This window comes from Amblyraja radiata, chromosome 4 (assembly GCF_010909765.2).
Source record: "Amblyraja radiata isolate CabotCenter1 chromosome 4, sAmbRad1.1.pri, whole genome shotgun sequence".
NCBI lineage: Eukaryota > Metazoa > Chordata > Chondrichthyes > Rajiformes > Rajidae > Amblyraja > Amblyraja radiata.
In genome coordinates this window covers 98665612-98686665 of record NC_045959.1, presented here as the reverse complement: position 1 = coordinate 98686665, position 21054 = coordinate 98665612, and the positions used below count along the sequence as shown (strand labels likewise).

The window sequence follows — 21054 nt, the reverse complement described above, 5'->3', positions numbered from 1 at the left end:
ATTTAATTATTAAATAAGTAATAACGGCGCATTTGGGTAACAGTAACAGGATTGGTCCAAGTCAACATGGATTTACGAAGGGGAAATCATGCTTGACAAATCTTCTGGAATTTTTTGAGGATTTAACAAGTAAAATGGACAAGGGAGAGCCAGTGGATGTAGTGTACCTGGAATTTCAGAGGGTCCCACACAGGAGATTAGTGGGTAAAATTAGAGCACATGGTATCGGGGGTACCATTGGGGGTACAATTCTCTATCCAAAGTCAAAGTAGCCTTTATTGTCATTCAGATCTTTCGGTCTGAACGAAATTTCGTTGCCTTGCAGTCAAACATGTTATAAAAATGACAAAAAACACACAATAAACACAAATTTAACATCCACCACAGTGAGTTCACCAGGCACCTCCTCACTGTGATGGAAGGCAAAAATCTTAAAGTCCTTGTCTCTTCCCTCCTTGTTCTCCCTCTGCTCCGAGGCGACCTGTGAGCTCTCGACGCTGTCGTCCACCGATCCTCCGAGGTCGGGTCGCCGCTGCCGCTGGAACGCCACAGCTCCGTTGTCGGGTCGCCGCGGCCGACGGAACGTCGCCGCTGCCGACGTAACGCCACAGCTCCAATGCCGGGTCGCCGCTGCCGCCGGAACGCCACAGCTCCGATGTCGGGTTGCCGCTGCCACCGGAACGCCACAGCTCCGATGCCTGGGAAGGCTCGAAGGGCTAAATGACCTGCTTCTGCACCTACTGTATATTGTATATTGACATGGATAGAGAATTGGTTGGCAGACAGGAAACAAAGAGTAGGAATAAACGGGTCTTATAGAAACATTTAAAATTCTTGGAGGATTAGAACGGGTAGATGCAGGAAACATGTTCCCGATGTTGCGGGAGTCCAGACCCAGGGCTCACAGTTTAAGAATAAAGGTAGGCTATTTAGGACTGAGATGTGAAAAACTTTTTCACCCAGAGAGTTGTGAATCTGTATAATTCTCTGCCACAGAGGCCAATTCACTGGATGTTTTCAAGGGAGAGTTAGATTTAGCTCTTAGGGCTAAGGGAATCAAGGGATATGGGGGGGAAAGCCAGAAAGGGGTACTGATTTGCGATGATCAGCCATGATCATATTGAATGGTGGTGCTGGCTCGAAGGGCTAAATAACCTGCTCCTGCACCTATTTTCTATGTTTCTTTGTTTTTTCCTACACATGCCTCACATTATCGTTGGAGACTTGAAGTTCTCATGCCTTTCGAGACTCATTCCTACTGGTGTGCAAAATGTACTTTTAATTTTTCAGTACTGTATATTGTAAATTGGTCCCTACTGTACTGTTTATTGGTGTGTATATTTTGTTTATGAAAAAATATGGAGTGCTATTCAAATGGGCTGGATGTACAGACTTTGTAGGAGCTACATCATTTGCTAATGTTTTTGGAGTTATTGAGATATAAAGGTGGTTCAATAAAACAAAAAGATTGTTAATGTGATATCTTTTATTAGCCCAGATACAGAAAATAAAAATAGTAGAAGTCTATTACAACGCTACAAAGCACAATTAGAATATAGAAACAAAATGCTGGGGTAACTCAGCGGGTCAGGCAGCATTTCTGGCGAGAAGGAATGGGTGACGTTTCGGGTCGAGACCATTCTTTAGACTGATGTCAGGGGAGGGGGCGGGACAGAAATAGAATGTAGTCGGAGACAGTAAGACTGGTGGAAGAGGGAGGGGATGGAGAAGGGGGGGAAGCAAGGACGTCACCCATTCCTTCTAACCTGCCTGTCCCACTGAGCTACTTGTGTCGATCTTCAGTTTAAACCAGCATCGGCAGTTCCTTTCTACACGTAGGATTAGCATTGTGCATGTTGGTTCAAGAGCCTGATAATTATAGGAAAGTTACTGCAGCTGGTGGTGTGTGACTTCAAGCTTCGATACCTTCTGCCCAAGAGTAGCAGTGAGATTGGGGCCTGGCTCGAAAGGTGGGGAATCCTTAATGATAGATGCAGTTGCTTAAGCCAGTGCCTCAGATGCTTTTGACAGAGGTGGGTGGGGGGGGGGGGGGGGGTTAGCTGTGACAATGATGGATTCTGCTGAGTTTATTACTTTCTGCAGCCTCTTGTGTTCCTGTATGTTGGAATTGCTGTACTAGGTCATGATGCAACCAGTCAGGATGATTTCTACAGTGGAGGTTTGTTGGAGTATGCGGTGAATTGCCAGATATCTTTCAACTGGAGAACATTATTTGGCTGTGAACTGGGAAATAATAATTGCCTGAATTGCCCTTTCTCGGCTGGCATTGGTGGATAGGCCATTTCCTGTGGCATAAATCTCTTCCTCTGCTCCAGGTGTTGAGACTATTCCATCAATCTTTACTTTGTCTTGCGAATAATGGAAAAATCTATTAGCAGTGAGGGACTCATTACTGATTATTCTATGTTTCAGATGTTCTTATAACTGTACTATGTATCTGGCTAGGGGAGTTGTATCTGGCCAGGATGTCAATATTGGAGAATTGGAGGATTATATAACATTGAGGTGGTTGTCAGATTTCATTTTAATTATAAGCAGTGTCTAACAGTGATGTGACATGCATTTTAAGTTTCTGCTTGGTCAAAGCCTGGATGTGGTCCAGCTCTTTCTGCTTTGTTTTCTTGGAAATCGTAAATGGAACTATACAACTCCATCAGCATATTCTGATCTTCCATTCAATGTTTGAAGCAGCTGTGGAATGCAGCAGCTCGGCCACTGCTCTGTGGAATGCTGATCACAAACGTCACCTGAGGCGGTGATGATTTTCCTCCAAACATGACATTGGTGTTTTGTGTTAGCTACGATTCAAGCTGGTGTAGGTCCCTCGCATCAAGTTTACTTGCTACACTTAACTCCTCTCTTGAAAACGGTTCACTGTTATCTGTGTGATAAATTTTAACCTCCCGCCTAGATTACTGCAACTCTCTTTACACTGGCATCAGCCAATCTTCCCGGTCCCGCCTGCAACTGGTCCAACCGCCGCAGCGAGACTCCTGACGGGCACCCGAAAAAGGGACCACATCACCCCAATCCTGGCCTCTCTCCACTGGCTCCCTGTGCGGTTCCGTATACATTTCAAGACCCTCCTCTATGTCTACAAAGCCCTCAATGGGCTTGCCCCCTCCTACATTAAAAGTCTTCTCACCCACCACTCCACCTCCAGGTCCCTCAGATCGGCAGACTTGGGGTTACTGAATATCCCGCGGTCTAGGCATAAGCTTAGGGGCGATCGCGCCTTTGTGGTTGCAGCTCCTAGACTGTGGAACAGCATTCCCATCAGAACTGCCCCCTCCATTGACTCCTTTAAGTCAAGACTAAAATCTTATTTATACTCCCAAACCTTGCCTGACGTCCACTGAGCGAGGGCTATATGTATATATGTATGTAATTTGTTTGTTTATTCTATTCTTGTAACAAATGTAAAGCACTTTGGCCAACGAGAGTTGTTTTTTTAAATGTGCTATATAAATAAATGTGACTTGACTTGACTATTCACAGAGAGACACAAAGTGAACAATGGGTGAGTAGTTTATTAATGCCTTGACAGCTACCCCCTCTATCATTCTTGTTCTTTGGGTTGGGTTGGATTTGGCTGGGTTGGATTTGGCCTTGCTCATGTGGACGGAGTAGCTGGGTAACTTTCTGCTGCAGTAAGTAGCCGCATGCAGTTGTGCTGTGATGATTTGGGTGGAAATTCAGCTATTTGCAGAGCTCAAGACTATCTCTCTCGGAGGGGTCCCGATACAGTCCATATATTTTTGTATTTCCTGTTTTCATGAATTAATCAAATTAGCAGGAGGTTAGTTCCTGTGATGAATGTACTTTGTTAAGAGTCTAAGAAAAAACTGAGGATGGGAATACAGGGCTCGAAAATTAGCGGTTGCCCGGGTGCCAATGGTCAGGTAAAATGCGCCGGGCAACCTAAATGCCGAGTCATTTTGCCCGGCTTGGCACTGCATGTACTGGTTTATACCGTAGATCGACACAAAAAACTGGAGTAACTCAGCGGGTCAGGCAACATCTCTGGGGAGAAGGAACATGACGTTTCGTGTCGGCGATGGCTGTAGTGGGGGGCAAAGATACTAGGTGCGGGGTAACGGAGGGTCGGAGCGAATGACGGGCCGCACAGCAGCAACGACAGTGGCTCCACCTCCTCCTCCCGCATCCCGCCCGAACTGATAGCGGCCGCTGCTTGCCACCAAAGATACCGAGCTCGCTATAGGATCTTTGCTTGCCACTCCGCGAACAGCGATAACCGCTTTCAAAACCAACCCTCCCGCACGCCGAGGCTGGGAGGAGGGAGGGAGGAAGGGGGAGGCCCCGCACCTTCCTGTTGGCTGGCGGAGGAGGGGAGGTGGTGGCCAGGAGATCCCAACTGCCTCCCCCTTTGGCAGCTGCACTTGGCGGTGGACAGGGAAGGCCAAGGCAGCGGGGCGATGATGCCGATGTTGGCCGAAGAGCGCTGACCTTCCTTCCTCCCCACCTCCTCTGTGCCTCCCCCCCCCCCCCCACCATTATTACAGAATTCATTTTAACGGCAAATCAATGCTCTTAATATGGAGTATCAGTGCTGTAGTTATTTAATGAGCAACATTCACAACTATACGTTGGATTTATCCATGTTTTACTTCTACAGTCAGTCATATACATCACAAATTTGATCAGGAGATATTTCAGTTGAAATTTTAACGTTAATTCTGAAGTGGGAATGATGGAAACAGCGTTTATCAAAAAAAAAATTTAATCTGGTGCGTACAAACTGGGTATCTTCATTGCTGTTCACAACACGTACATCTAATCTGAATGCCCGGTAATGTGGCATTTTGACACCTTTAAACATATTACCAATAGAACATTTGCTGCCGTTATGTATTTTGGCCATCTCTTGTCAGTTAGTGTAATGTTTAACCTGTCAGATGGGTATAGTCGGTTTTAACAGCTATTATTATAAAATGCATTCAGAAATTTCCTTGCAACCTTTATATTTTGTTGTGGATAAATTATGTGGGAAGCGAGAGTGTTTCTGTACCAATAGCAATAACGACCCATGCTATGGCCATGTCATGATAATTTTCGGTCCTTCACAGAAAACATGCTTGCATCAGTCTGTAGTGTGCATGGTTAAGCATATATGTTACCATGGTCCAGGATTTATTGACACAGGTTGATCATACGCTGAATAATCTAACCACATTTTTGTTTGGAAGTGGACAGAAATAATAGAAATTGCATTAATTGCAATGTGTAAAAAGATTTGAGATAGGGTATTATAATTTTGCTGCATGCCATTGTGGTATATATTATGTCTTGATTGGTGAATATGTTTAGTTTGTGACTTTATTTGAAGCAGAAATAATATGTGAATGCGTCATTGACCATAATTCCGACTGGTAACCGCACTTCGTCCGAGCACATTATTGCACGCATCATGCTAGCCGTCTTAAATGACCACCTAAACTGTCCTTTGGCAACGGGGAAAAAGTTAAGTGAGAGCCCTGGAATATTGAACCAGCCTCTTCCTGGTAATTTAACTAACTGCTCCTGCCTCAATATGGTACAATTACTTAACCTTTATTTAAGCTATGCTGTTTCTGCAGTACAGCGCACATATGTTTGGTGTTGTGGTATCTCAGTGTTTAAATGGGTCTGTCCTTCTCTAAAGCCTCTGACATCATCCTAAAGGATGTTGTTTAGGAATTATCACCATATTCCAGCTCGAGTCTGACCGTACATTTTTAACATTCTTTATGTCTCTATTTTTAAGAAAACTGAATTATTGATTCAGATTAGATATCGAGTGTTTTGAGCATTTGCTATTTTTATTAACACAGATGCAGAACTTGGCAAGAACTCACAACCAAAGGAGATATTCACCTCACCAAATGCTATCAACTTCAGTCTTCACAGAGGAAGATTGTGCATAAATTCTGAGCTTCTTCAGAAGGACTGGGAGGTTTTGGGCCATTTTGTTAATACTAAATATCCTAGTTACAAATATTGCACTTAAAATTAGCAATGGTAATAAACCACATTGTGGTGGTCTCAAGAGAGATTCTCCTGCTCCTGGAATCATATTAAATGTAGGGTCATCTTGAGCCTCGGCAGAACATTAAACCCAAATTAAGGACTTTTCCCTAATCAGGGTGAAAATGGCATTAGAATGAAACTGACATTTACCAGTCTGGGCCTAAAGTGACAAGCAGCCCATCATTCTGCAAATCTATATGAACCACTTTTTCCACCATGATTGATTCTTTCCATTGATAGTCGTTAAAGCTGATCCTGTACCAAAATCGATATTGGAAACTATCTCATTTTTGGGGGATCACCTAGGCAGGGAGAGTTGTAAAGAACAATTTAAAAAAATCATTTAAAAAAATCATTTTCATCGATTCTGAGCAGTTTTGAATTTCAGAGGCCATGGCACGTTTGTTCCATATCTACATGCCTTGCAAGAATCTGTGACTGAGTATTGAACTTTTGATGGACTGTTACACTTCAGCCACATAATCTTGATCTTTGGGTACCCAGGTAATAGTGCTGCACTGAGTAACTGAGCTGCCAGTCCACCAGCCCCGAATGACTGAGCTGCCAGCCCACCAGCCCTAAGTGACTGAGCTGCCAGCCCACCAGGCTTGGTTCCATTTCTTCTTCCATTTCTACTACCATTTCCAGAAAATCTACTTCCATTTTCTTCACAAAAAGTTCTAACATACTACATGTTGGGATGAATATTAATGATAAAAAAGAGAAAATATTAGTTTACTATTTTGAAACTGCTGTTTGGAAATTAATGTGATTAATATAATTAGGCATGGAGCCTGAAGGTTTGTTTAATTTAAGTTATAATGATTGCAGTGTTTTGCCACCTTGAAACTTTCCTCTTTAGTTCAAATGGTTGTGCTTTAAATCTCCCAACAACAACTGAGTTTTGTAATAATACAAGACTAAGTGGGACCCGTTGTAGCGCTAGTATGGTGTTGTGGGTCGAAGGGACTGGTTTTCAGAGGGCTTGTATGGACATTGTGGGCTAAATGGATTCTTGGGCTGGTGGCTCAGCCACTCAGGCCTGGTGGGCGGGCAGCTTAGTCACTTAGGGCTGGTGGGCTGGCAGCTCAGTCACTCAGGGCTGGTGCGCTGGCAGCTCAGTTACTCAGGGCTAGCTGATCAGTCACTCAGGGCTGGTGGGCTGGCAGTTCACTCACGGCTATTCCTTGAAATTCCATTTCAAACAGAGTGCAGGCCACCAAATTCAATTTCATAACATTTCAAGCAGAGTGCAGGCCACCAAATTTAATTTCATGGCATTTCAAGCAGAGTGCTGGCCACCAAATTCAATTTCATGGCATTTCAAGCAGAGTGCAGGCCACCAAATTCAATTTCATAGTATTTCAAGCAGAGTGCAGGTCACCAACTTGCCAAACAACTCATTGCATTGTCATTAAGGGGTAACAAATCATTTATTGCAAGTAAATTGCAGACTCACAGTTCAGTTGATTCACAGCTTAGAATGACAGTTGTGGCCTCTCCCTCGCGATCTTCCAGAGTGACTGATTCCCGCCCAGGCATCTGAGGTTTTATAGTCCTGCCCCCCCCCCCCCCCCCCTTGGAAGGGTTGTTGCCTTCATCGTGGTGATTGACAGGCGAGAGGACTAATCAGCTGATCTCAAGATTTTTTTAAACACTCATAACTTTTTTTTTTTCATCGATCGGAAAAATCCTCGGGGCTGCCTCAGCGGAGGAGGACTGTAAAGGGCCTGTCCTGATTCACGACCTCTGCCGAGTTTGCCCTTGACTCATACTCGCAGCATGGTCGTCACAATGTCGTAGGAGGTCGTCGGTATGTCGTAGGAGGTCGTAGGTAGGTCGTAGGTACTCTTGGCATCAAGTAGGTTGGGGCTTTTTTTCTAGCATGATGAAAAATGTCCACGAGTAAAAAAGGTCATAAATTAGGTCGTGAAAGTGGGACAGGCCCTTGAGTAAGATGGCCAAAAATCATAGCGATGTAGGGTAGCGTTTCTAAAATCAATATACAGCGCAGTCAGGAAGTGGTCAAGATGAGACTTTTAGTTATATAAGATATTAATTGTGGTAAACTGAAACATCCCCAAGTACTTTGCAGAAATGTAGCCAGACCAAAAATTACATTAAAGTGGATGGGATCCAAACATATGGTCAAGAAACAAGGTTGCAAAGTGTGTCATAAAGTGGGAAAGAAAAAAGATGGATGTGCTAAGAAAATGAATTAACAGTTGTGTCTCAAATTGTGAAAGACCGCCTAACAATCCACGACCACAAGATATTGCAGAGAGTTGTGGAAGTAGTGCAGGTCATCGCACACGCCATTCTCCCTTCCATTGCCTCCATCTACACTTCACCCTGCCTCAGCAAGGACACCCGCATAATCTCACCCCAATCTCACTGGGGTGGGACCCAGTCTCACCCCAGTTACTCCTTCTCCAATCAGGTTTGAGATACAGGTGCACAACCTTTTATCCGAAAGCCTTGGGACCAGACACTTTTCGTAATTCGGAATTTGTCGGCCTTCGGAATGGAAATTTTTTAGCGTAGATTTTAATGGCTGGCTCAGTGGTAGAGTGCTCGGCTCATATCCGCAAGGTCGCGAGTTTGCGCCTTGATCCTGGCAGTTCCTCGGTCGCGAGTTTGAGTCTTCAATGTAGTTTTTTCTTGCAGAATAAATGTCTGTATGAAATGCAGTGTGTTGAATGAATTCCTGAATTTGTAAATTGTGACCGCAGCATTGAATCACCTCTCGCACTCATGTCACCCTAGCGGGGCTACATGCCCTTAGGCGGCCTAAGGCGACATTTTCACACTCTTATATCCGTGTGCAGCAGAGGCGACGTGCGTTTGGCGCCAAACGTGAGCTTTGGTGAGCTTTGGTGTGCAGACGACATCCTGGAAAAAATATCCGGTTTCTTCCAGGTAGGCGATATACCCTCCCGGGCAATATACCCTCCACTTCTCTTTTATGAAGGGGATTTAGTTCCCCTTTCTTCCAGGACCGACCGGAGGTTCCGCTGTCACCTCTGCGGGCCGCCCTCGGTGAACGTCCTGTCTCCCTGTCCCTGGGATAGTAGGGGGCGATCAAACAGCACAATACCCCCCTCCCCCTCCAACTCCAGAGGAATCCGCTCCCCGATGGGCCGCTACGGCAACAAGTGGCAGTTCGCCCACAGCCCGAGCTGCGCGACCCCAAGAACAAGACGTACCTTGGACACCATCAGCTTCTGCCCATACGGGGAGCGTGTTCCTCTGGAGCTGGAGCGGGGCTGGGCTGGAGTTGCTGATCTGGGATCTCCGTGCTTGCAGTGGGCCTGGGGGTCGGTGTCCCGATGAGGGGGCACAGCTCGGGCTGTGGGCGAACTGCCACGTCGCCGTAGCGGCCCATCGGGGAGCGGCTTCTGGTGGTCCTGACGTCTCCGGCCAGTTTGCAGTTTTCCTCTGGAATTGAAACGGGGCTGAGCTGCTGCTGGCTGTGGGTCTCTGGGATCTCCGTGCTTGCAGTGGGCCTGGGGGCCGGTGTCCCGTTGGTCCTGATGTCTCCGGTGACTGGCACTGACCTGCTGGCATTGCCGACGTGAAGACAGTGCAAAGCCCCCGCGCCGGTGCAATGGGCGGGGAGCTGGAGAGGGGAGGGAAGGGGTCACACACATGGCCGGGAAGCAGAGGGGTGTAGGTGGGGTGAAACTGAAGGGAGCGACAATCTGCTGCTGCCTGCCCGCTGAGTTAAAAAGTTCCCACGCAAGACTCACGATACACTGTGTATCATGAGTCTACCGTGGGAACTTTTTAACTCAGCGGGCAGGCAGCAGCATATTGTCAATTATTAACCCTCCCGCGCAATATACCCTCACCTTCTCTTTTATGAATGGGGATTTAGTTCCCCTTTCTTCGAGGACCGACCGGAGGTTCCGCTGTCACCTCTGCGGGCCGCCCTCGGTGAACGTTTTCAAGGACCTTTCTTCAAGGACCGAAAAAATGCCCGCTATTCGGAGGTTTTCGTTAATTGGATCTTCGGATAAAAGGTTGTGCACCTGTACTTGGGTTTGAAACCTCATGAGTCCAGATTCAGGAACAGTTTCTTTCCAGCTGTTATCGGAAAATTGAACAGTCCTCCCTTCAGCTAGAATGCAGTACTGACCTCTCATCTAGCTCATGGGAGACCTTTAAATTGTCTTTAATCGGACTTTATCTTGCACAAAATGTTGTACCCTTTATTTTATCTTTGTACACTGTGGACAGCTTGATTGTAATCATGAAAGCACACAACAAAAGCTTATCACTATACCTCAGTATATGTGACAATAATAAACATTTGTGAAGGTCAGTAAAATTACAAGTTGCTCTGAGAAGTCAAGTTGAGTTTATTGTCATATGTACCAGTAAGGTAAGTGATAGGTACAATGAAACTCTCCCCTGCAGTAGCATAATGGACATGTTGAGTCAGACAATGCAGAGAAACAAATTCATAATTCATGCGTACATTTGACAGGACAGTGGAAAGAAAAAGACTAATGCAAAATTTTTTTTATTGGAGAAACCTGGCAATGGTGATCATGAAATTGTGAGGTTATTATCAAAACCCATCTCGTTCACTAATGTCCTACACTGTGGGAATATGCCGTCCTTGTCAGCTCTGAACTTTATCTCACAACATAGCCATAGCAATATGGTCGAATTTTTAATAGCTTTCTAAAATCTGGCAATTCTAAAATAGTAAAGCAAACATATATTAATAACACTGTTGTCAAAAGGAGCTCACAGTCACCTTTGTAAGGAGAGCTGGGGAAGGGCAATGGGTACTGATCCCAACAGTGATATCCACATCCTGAAAATCAATTTAAAAACAATTTTCCAGCTTTTTTATTCTAAATTTGGTAAGATGTAATTTGGATTTTGACTCTCAGGATTAACTACCCAGATCTATGAATTACTTGCTAAAATGTATAATTATTATGCACTAGATCAAGTTGTGACCTTATTTTCATCAGGATTATATATTGTTATCCAATTATCTAACAATTGTTGTAAGCATTTGTGAGATTTCATGCACAATCACCTGAAATATTGATTCAAATTCCAAGAAGGCAAATTCTGTTTTTTAAGGTTAATTTGGAAAACCGTTTGGTGACTCCTAGGTATTTATCCACCTCTATAAGATCACCCCACATCCTTCTGCATGCCAAGGAATAACTCCTAGTCTGCTCAGTCACTTGTTAAAGCTCAAGCTATCGAGTCATGGCAACATCCTCGTAAATCTTCTCTGCACCCTTTCCAGCTTAGCAATTTTTTTTCCTGTAACCGGGTGATCAAAACCAAACACAATACTCTTAAGTGTGGCCTCACCACAACTGTAACATAACCTCATGACTTCTATGCTCCATACTCTGAGTAATGAAGGCCAATGTTTCGAAAGCCTTCTTGATCACCCTATCTATCTGCGACACCACTTTCAAGGAATATATTTCCCTGCAGATCTAGATCCTTCTGCTCAGCAACACACCCCAGAGCCCTGCCATTCACTGTGTAGGTCTTGCCCAGGTTAGACCTCGCAAAATGCAACACCTCAAGGCATGAATAATCACTTTGCAGATTACACTAAAGTAGGTGGTATTGTGGACAGCAAAGATGGTTGTCAAAAATTGCAGCAGGATCTTGATCGGTTGGGCAGGTGGGCCAGGGAATGCATGATGGAATTTAATACAGCGAAGTGTATACAGAGTGAGGTGTTGCATTTAGCGCTGGATTGAACTGAAATTACCGTTCACATAGCCTCCGAAGCCTTGCGTGTGTGAGTGGTCGCGTGCGCGCGCGGTCGCCAATATATTGTGTCCACCCCCCCCTTTATACTTTGATAGCGATTTCCGTGCCTGCCTTGTACGTTCTTATCCAAATCATTGATATGGATTTTTTTTTTAAAGCAAAGGGCCCAGCAAAGAACCCTGAGGCACACCACTAGTTACAGGCTTCCAGTAAAAAAAACTTCCAACATCACCCTCTGCCTCCTTCAGCCAGTAAAGCCAATTCACTACGCAGTTTTCCCAGCCAGGGCATCTGCAATTTGTTCTCTAGCTTCCCATAGTGTCCTCGGATATATCCGATCAGGCCCAGGAGATTTGTCTACCTTCATATGCGTTAGAATCTTCAGCACCTCCTCGACCGTAATACTGACTGCCATCAAGACACTTCCAGCAGCTGCCCCAAGTTCTCCGGAACTTGTGTCTTTCTCCCCGTGGCTCCACCCGCTGTTGACCACTTTGATTCCTGTCAATAGTCTACTTCCTGTGATGGAGACTGTGAGATCAAGAAAGGGAGGGAGGTGTAGGATATGGTCCATGTAAATTTGAGTGCAGGATGAAAATTGGTGGTGAAGTTGATGAAATCCATGAGTTCTGCATGGGTGCAGGAAGTAGCACCGATGCAGTCATCAATGTAACGGATAGAGTTTGAGGGTAGGTCCAGTGTACGCCTGGAACAGGGATTGTTCAACGTCCCCTACAAAGAGGCAGGCATAGCTGGGGCCCATGCGGGTGCCCACAGCTGTGCCTTGGACTTGGAGGAAGTGGGAGGAGTGAAAGAAATTGTTGAGGGTGAGGGCCAGCTCCGCTAGGCGAAGGAGAGTGTTAGTAGAGGGAAATTGGATGGTTCTGCGGTCAGGGAGGAAACGGAGGGCTTTAAGGCCTTCCTGGTGAGGAATGGAGGTGTAGAGTGATTGAACATCCATAGTGAAGATGAGGAAGAGGAGGCTTGGAAAGTGGGTCATTAAAGGAACTAAGTGCATGTGAGGTATCTTGAACATAGGTCGGAAGTGATTGGATCGGGAGGATAGGATGGAGATGAGTTACGTTGAAATTATTTCCGTGGGACAGGAGCAGGCAGAAACAATGGGTCTGCCAGGGTAGTTGTGTTTGTTGATTTTGGGGATTTTGCCCTCCTGATTTTGTTTTGTAGCATGCTCCTTATGGGCCTGTCCCACTTACGCGATTTTTTTCGGCGACTTGCCGACAACCGTTGAAAATCCAGCGATGACGAGAACAAGGTACGACTCTTTGGGCGACTACTCATGACCATACAGGCTTCACCCCGCGACTTTCGCCGGGATGCCGCCTGTATGGTCGTGAGACATATAAGATTGTTAAGGGCTTGGACACACTAGAGGCAGGAAACATGTTCCTGGTGTTGGGGGAGTCCAGAACCAGGGGCCACAGTTTAAGAATAAGGAGTAAGCCATTTAGAACGGAGACGAGGAAACACTTTTTCTCACAGAGAGTGGTGAGTCCGTGGAATTCTCTGCCTCAGAGGGCGGTGGAGGCAGGTTCTCTGGATGCTTTCAAGAGAGAGCTAGATAGGGCTCTTAAAAATAGCGGAGTCAGGTGATATGGGGAGAAGGTAGGAACGGGGTACTGATTGGGGATGATCAGCCATGATCACATTGAATGGCGATGCTGGCTCGAAGGGCCAAATGGCCTACTCCTGCACCTATTGTCTATTGAGTAGTCTCCTCAGTCGCCCAAAGAGTCGCAGCGTCTTTCTGGCCGCCGTTGAATTTTCAACATGTTGAAAATCGTCGGCGACCTGCAACGACTTATGACGGGTGTCGGCGGTTGCTGAAAATGTTGCGTAAGTAGAACAGGCCCATTAGTTCCCAAAACTCCTCCAGGGATTCACTTTATACCAGCTGCCTGTAATTACTCCTTATTCTTGACCAAAGCCTCAATCTCTCTTGTCACCCAAGCTTCTTTATGCCCACCTGCTTTGCCCTTCACTCTAACAGGGACGTTTTGTTTGTCATCAAGTTTTGATGACTTCCTCTTTAAGCCTAAATTCATATCATTATCTGAAGAAAAAAAAAAATTTGCTATTGACCCCTGGAGTGGAGAATTGTCTAGTGTAATGTGGTGTATCTTTTATTTGTGAATTTTACAGATCCTGTTGAATATCTATAAACCCATGTATCATCTTGCTTTTCCAGTGAGGCAGTTGTAAATTAATATGACAGAAAGTAGTTAGCTCGTTGATTGAAAGAATACTAATGAATCTAGTAAATAATTAATGCACAGAAGGAAAATCCCATATTCGATTACAACTCTGGTTTGCTTATGTTATGTGGAGAGACAGAAAGTATACGGAGTTGGTAAAAGAACTAACATCCCTGGATAGATACAAAATGCTGGAGTAACTCAGCGGGACTGGCAGCATCTCCGGAGAGAAAGAATGGGTGACATTTCAGGTCGAAACTACACTAGGTAACATCCCTGGATTATGGGTGGGGGTGATTTGATAAACACTAGAGGTGAGTCTTTCCATATCCCTGAAACCTCATCCTTCTAATAGTGGAAGTAATAGGTTTGAAAAATGGTGATGAAATATTCTGGCTTAGTTGCTGCAAAGCATCTTAGAAATGCTTCCTTTGCAATAGTTGCGGATATCCTCTAAAGGGCATGCTCTATGCTGACATTTAATGAAATGAGAAAATGTTGTTACACTGGGTAATAGATTTTGAGCAAGTGGTTTACTTTGTTCCCGTTGATGTCAAGCTTGAGTGTTATTGAAGTCGTACCCCTGCAAGTAAATGAAGGGAGTCGGGGGCATTCAGGGAGAGCATGACATTGGCAAAAGGTCTTTGAACCAGGTCTGATGCTGAAGGAAGAGCTCAAAATCACAAAGGTCATCAGAGTTTGTGGCCTCCAACAGATCTTGCGACCCACTGTTTGGGGAGATTGATATACATACCAATCTATAAGTAGCACCCTCTTATTGGAATTCAAAATTTGTTTCAAAATGAATGCAAAGTTTTGCAATAATTAGATTTGTTTTGAAATGGACTTGCATTTTCTTTAGTCTAAAGATTATTAAGAAATGAGATTTGTGTATTTATCTTGATCAAAGAGTAGGGTTTGCTTTCAAACTAAAAATGATAAATGCATTCAGTTTATGATATTTTTGTTTATAAAATAGGCAGCTTTCTACTGGAACCATAGTGGATTGACATATTATTTTCTGGGTTGAGAAAATACCATTCAATATTTTGCAAGCACAGTTATTTCATTTCTCTTAAAGTAACGTCAATGGTTGCTGACATTCAGCAGGGCACTGGCAATCTATAAGAACATGCTTTCTGCTCTAAGTAGGTCACTGATTATTAATCACTTTATTTTAATTGCGACCTAAGCATAAATTTGGACGAAATCATATGAATGGATAGCAGTCACACCTGAATGCCTTGCTTTTAATTGTAACAAAACTATTAACCATTTAACTTGTGATGCTTAAGTAAAGATACGTTTCGCTTTCTACTATTAGCAGTTTAGGAATTATTTTCATTCTTTAACTGTTAGTTTAACGCAAGTCAAAATTCCAGAGGACATCTGTCATGTGAGATTATTGAACATAGTGGCTTCTAATATTTTAGTTCTTTGCAAAACTAAAACTCAGTATTTAGAATTGTGTTGAAATTAATTTCCTATTAAAGAGTATTAAATATTCCACATCATGGAATGCTAACATTGCTTTATTTTTTCTCAAGGTCTGGAAGGGGGAGGAAATTGAGTGGAGATCAGATAACCTTGCCAACAACGGTTGATTATTCATCTGTTCCTAAACAGGTATCCATTTTGAAAATGAGTCTCACCCTCAAATAGTCAGTCTTAAAGCCCTGTCCCACGGTACGAGTTCATTCCAAGAGCTCTCCCGAGTTAAAAAAAAAATCAAACTCGTAAGCACGGAGAATGAATGTAGTGGGTACGTCGGAGCACGGGGATGTCTCTTAGCGGCTCATAACACTAATGGCAGGTACTCGTGAAGACTCGCTAACGGCAGGTAAGCACAGGAAGACTTGTGAAGACTTGTGAACATGTTGTAAAATGTCCACGAGAGCCCCGAGTATCGACGAGTGGCCATTACCGTAAATCTCCGAGTTAGAATCAGGGCAAACTCGGGAGAATTCTTGGAATGAACTCGTACCGTGGGACAGGGCTATTAATGTATAGTTTACATTACTGTTACTTTCCTTTTCATCTATGACATTTTGTGTTGTCTTGCTATTCAGAAAAGTAATGGAAAAAGTTGTAGCATTGATTCAAAGATATAATTGTTTTTCACAGCTATAATAGTATTACATTTAACTTTGAATTATGTCCTGCAGGTTGGCTTTACATATTTTCCTGTGATTTGCAAGCCATGGCAAATATCTCAGAAGCGCTAATTGGCCATTTCTTAAATCATCAAGCATTTGTCCAAATATTTGTTCAGCCGCCATATTGCTTAATGTTCTTTGACTTTTGATAGGGTGGGGGGGTGTGGGGGGGGGGGGTGTTCCTAGGACGGCAACAGAGGATGTATTTGGTGTCTCTTTGGGTTGAAGATGGCATATCTGGTGATGGAACAATGGAAGAGAGTTTACTGTTTGGAAGAGGCACTAGTCTAATCTGATAAGAGGTCCATAATGACATTTTGATCATTTATTAAATTACTGTATTGGATCTGTTATTCAAAAGCTGAAGTCTTCCTCGGCCCCCATTAATACTGTAACTCATTGCTGTAATTGGCTAAATGATCCTGATGGAGCAAAGAGTAGGGAGTCGCTTTGGGTTGAGACCCTTCTTCAGAAGAAGGGTCTCGACTCGAAACATCACCCATTCCTTCCATCCAGATATGCTGCCCTATCCCTTGAGTTACTCCAACATTTAGTGTCTATCTTCAGTGTAAACCAGCGTCTGCAGTTCCTTTCTACAGAAAGAATAGGGAGTGTTGGTTTGGCGGAATGGGGTTGGTGAACTGCATGGCTTGAAGATTTATCATTTCAATAAGTAAATTTGTCCCTAATATGTGTGCAATGTTGTGTATCTTGCAAGCCTGAGGTAGAAGAATGGAGTTCATGGGATGAAGATGGTCCAACCAGTATTAAGATTGAAGGCGGTAATGGGAATCCGACACCACAACAGAATGGCACTGGAGAGCCTGAAGAACCTGATTACTTTAAGGATATGACACCAAACATACGAAAACCTCAAAAAGTGAGCAATTTCAATTATTGAAAAAGAAGCTGCACAAAGGGTCCAGGAAATTTGCTAACATTTCAAATATAGTATTGCAAGAAAAAATTAAATTAAACATATTTTAAATATTTTGTTAGATGAAGGTTGAAGTTGAGTTGCAAAATGAAAATAAACTACCAGCTTTGGAGCTTCAGCAATTTTTTGCATTTTAAAATCTTAATTATAGAATGCATTTAAAAAAAAAATCTGATTTTATTCTGTGTTTAATCTAAAACATTTTGATTTTAGATTATTATTAAGAAGAAAGAACCTTTACATTTTGGAATGCCAGATGGCACCTCAGGGTTTTCTACCAGACTGGCAGCTTCACAAGATATCCCATTCAGCCAGCCATCAGTGAGTATTTGAAGCAGTTCTCCATTTTTCCCAATACATGTTATTCAGAAAAGTTGAGCAGCATCAGCATAAGTTTAAAATTTGGAAGAGTGGACTTTATATTACAGAATTTAAATCAATAGTTCAGAAACTGGATCGTTCTAAATGAAGATATTAAAAAATAATTTAAAGTCATTTGTAAATTTGTCCTCTAGTGTTTTGTAGTTATTTGAATTGAAATTCAAATCCTTTAGGTGTCGGATAATCCAAATTTTGAATAAAAACAAATTAGAGATTTATATTTTGAGATTAATTGCTATTATAATTTAATCCTTTCTCAGCTGTCTGATTAAAATGTTTCAAATTCAGTCACCAGTTTAATGACAGAGTATTGTAGTTTTAAGAGTGATGAAGAATGGTAGTTTTTAATTACATAAAAAGTTACTTGCTTAATATTTTTATTTTGTAGCCTGAACTAGGAGATTTTGAAACTTGGCAAGAAAACACTAATGCCTGGGAAGCGGAGGGAGATGCTACCTGGGAGGCAGAAGAAGTGCTGAGGTAACTCATTTTGTCTTTTTTAATTGCCATTGGAAGAAGTAGAGAGGAATGGTTTAGTGTTTCTTCTAAATCTAGCATGTAAGATATTAAACAGCAATGTGCACTGAAAGACAATAGAGACGGCAGATGCTGGAAGCTAGAAGAGAAAAAGAATAAGGAGTAAGCCATTTAGAACGGAGACGGGGAAACACTTTTTCTCACCGGGTGGTGACCCTGTGGAATTCTCTGCCTCAGAGGGCAGTGGAGGCAGGTTCTCTGGATGCTTTCAAGAGAGAGCTAGATAGGGCTCTTAAAAATAGCAGAGTCGGGATATGGGGAAAAGGCAGGAATGGGGTACTGATTGGGGTTGATCAGCCATGATCACATTGAATGGCGGTGCTGGCTCGAAGGGCCGAATGGCCTACTCCTGCACCTATTGTCTATTGTCTATTAAAACAACAGTCTGGAAGAACTCAGCAGGGCAGTCAGCATTTCTGTAGGCAAAAGGTGAAAGTCAAGACCCAGCATTACAATTGAGGGAACAGGAAAGATTGCAGTACATAGCAATCTGGAGCAAATAGGCGGGCAGGTGGTAAGTGGAGCCAGATGCGGAGGGGATGATGAGACTTAAAGCTAGTTGTGTCGTGTGGGGGGGGGAATGAAGGGTGCATAGAAAATTGTGACCGAGGCTGGCAGGTGTTAGGTGAAACGTATGTGGAGGAGATGATGGGCAGATGGAGCTAGGTGGTAGAGAAATGGGAGGGATTAACAAAGGGAGAAGAAAGCTGGGTGAGCAGGAGAGATTGGTGTGGATTACTTGAAATTGCAAAATTCAATTGCAACCATTGGGTTGTAACCTGCCCAAGTGGAATATGAGATCTTTGCACTTTCCTCTGCAAATGAAGGAGGTGCAATACCTGTTCCTTCACCTCCTTCCTCAACTCCATCTCGAGACTTGAACATCCCTTCCAATTTCATCTACACTTTTTTTTTTACCATTCGGGCTACTGCAAGCAGTGCATGCAATGAGGCCTCCACTACATTGATGAAACGAGGCGTAGACTAGGCAACTGTTTTGCAGAGACCTATACCTACCATCCTCTGAGAAAGTTCCCCCCCCGAGGCACCTATTAAATCTTTCCCCACTCACTTTAAACCTATGCCCTCTTGTTCTTGATTTCCCTACCCTGGGGTAGAAAGACTCAGTACATTCATCTTATCTATTTCCCTCATGGTTTTACACACCTCTATAGGATCACACCCCCATCTCCAATGCTCCAAGGAATAAAGGCCTACCCTGCCCAACCTCTCCCTAAAGCTCATATCCTTGGTTCCTTGTAAATGTTCTCTGAACTGTTTCCTGCAAAGGCAAATTACTGTTGCCTTAATTTCTGATCTATCACTTTAACATCCTTGTTCTTCATTTCAAATATAATTGGGCTCTGGCCGAGACTACTTTGTGAAGCTAAAACATTTCACAGAACTCTTGATAAAGAAATATTAAGGTGGAAGCTTTGTACACCAGAAATCTTTTGTAAATTATTAAGTGTTCTACTATTTCAAATCGTGGCCTCCTTATAATTCTAAGTATTACCACATGTCTGGTGCTTGTTCCAGTTAGCTTATCTCCTGCACAAACAATCAGTAATTTGATTATTTTCATTGCTAATAATTCAGGAGAGGGTTTTTGACCAATGGTACAGATTGAACCACTCCGATCTGGCAATCCATGGTCCGGCATCCCCCATGGTCTGGGATAGTTTTGGATCTGTTGAACCGATCTGTATTAATGAGCTGGTTCCAATTAAGAGTCGTAGAAATGCTGTAGAAAATCATGAGAAAAGTAGATCAGATAGATGCACAAACTCTCACGTAGAGAAGGTGAATCGAGGACCCGAGGACATAGGTTTAAGGTGAAGGGGGAAAGATTAAGAAACATCGAAACATCAAAAAATAGGTGCAGGAGTAGGCCATTCGGACCGTCGAGCCAGCACACAGCATCATGGCTGATCATCTAAAACCAGCCTGCTTCCAAACCAACCAAAGTTCCTGCTTTTTCCCCATATCCCTTGATTCCTTTAGCCCTAAGAGCTAAATCTAAACGGCATGTCCCACTTGGCGATTTTTTTCGGCGACTGCCGGCATAATTGTCTGACGTATCAGGTCACCGAAAAATTGGCGGTGTGAAGCGGCGGTGATGCGGCGTGATGACGTATGACGCTCGGTGTTTTTTTGCAATTTTTTTTTTATCACCATTGGATTTTGAAATGTTCAAAATCTTTTGGCGACACTGATATGATGCCGTCAGTCACCGAATAAATCGCCAGGTGGGACAGGCCCTTAACTCTCTCTTGAAAACATCGAGTGAATTGGCCTCCACTGCCTTCTGTGGCAGAGAATTCCACAAATTCACAACTCTCTGGGTGAAGAAGTTTTCCCTCATCTCAATCCTAAATGCTGCAACATCTTTAGCAATCGATTCAAGCATCTTCCCCATTACCGATGTAAGGCTAACTGGTCTATAATTCCCCATTTTCTCTCTCCCTCCTTTCTTAAAAAGTGGGGTTACATTGGCTACCCTCCAGTCCACAGGAACTGATCCAGAATCAAGAGAACATTGGAAAATGATCACCAATGCATCCACGATTTCTAGGGCCACATTCTTGAGTAGTCTGGGGTGCAGACCATCAGGCCTTGGGAATTTATCTGCCTTCAGTCCCAACAGTTTACCTAACACCAATTCCTGATTAATGTGGATTCCCTTCAGTTCCTCCCTCCCACTAGATCCTCAGTCCCCTAGTATTTCTGAGAGATTATTTGTGTCTTTCTTAGTGAAGACAGAACCAAAGTACTCATTTAACTGTTCTGCCATTTCTTTGTTTCCCATTATAAATTCACCGGTTAATAGAAATCTGAGGGGTAACTTTTCACACAACGAGTGGTGGGTGTATGGAACAAGCTGCCGGAGGAGGTAATTGCGGCTGGGACTATCCCAACATTTAAGAAACAGTTAGACAGGTACATGGATAGGACAGGTTTGGCGGTTTACGAACCAAACGTGGGCAGGTGGGACTAGTGTAGCTGGGGCACGTTGGCC

At 43.6% G+C, this 21054-nt stretch overlaps 1 protein-coding gene across 1 annotated transcript in view; it reads left to right on the top strand.

The window, feature by feature from the left end:
• ebag9 (estrogen receptor binding site associated antigen 9) overlaps positions 1-21054 on the top strand; it is a 34594-nt gene that overhangs the window by 9637 nt on the left and 3903 nt on the right. Inside the window, exons 2-5 of the mRNA XM_033020038.1 lie at positions 15572-15650; positions 16899-17060; positions 17331-17438; positions 17887-17978. Coding sequence (XP_032875929.1) covers positions 15572-15650; positions 16899-17060; positions 17331-17438; positions 17887-17978 — 441 coding nt within the window. The remainder of the gene's footprint in view (positions 1-15571; positions 15651-16898; positions 17061-17330; positions 17439-17886; positions 17979-21054) is intronic.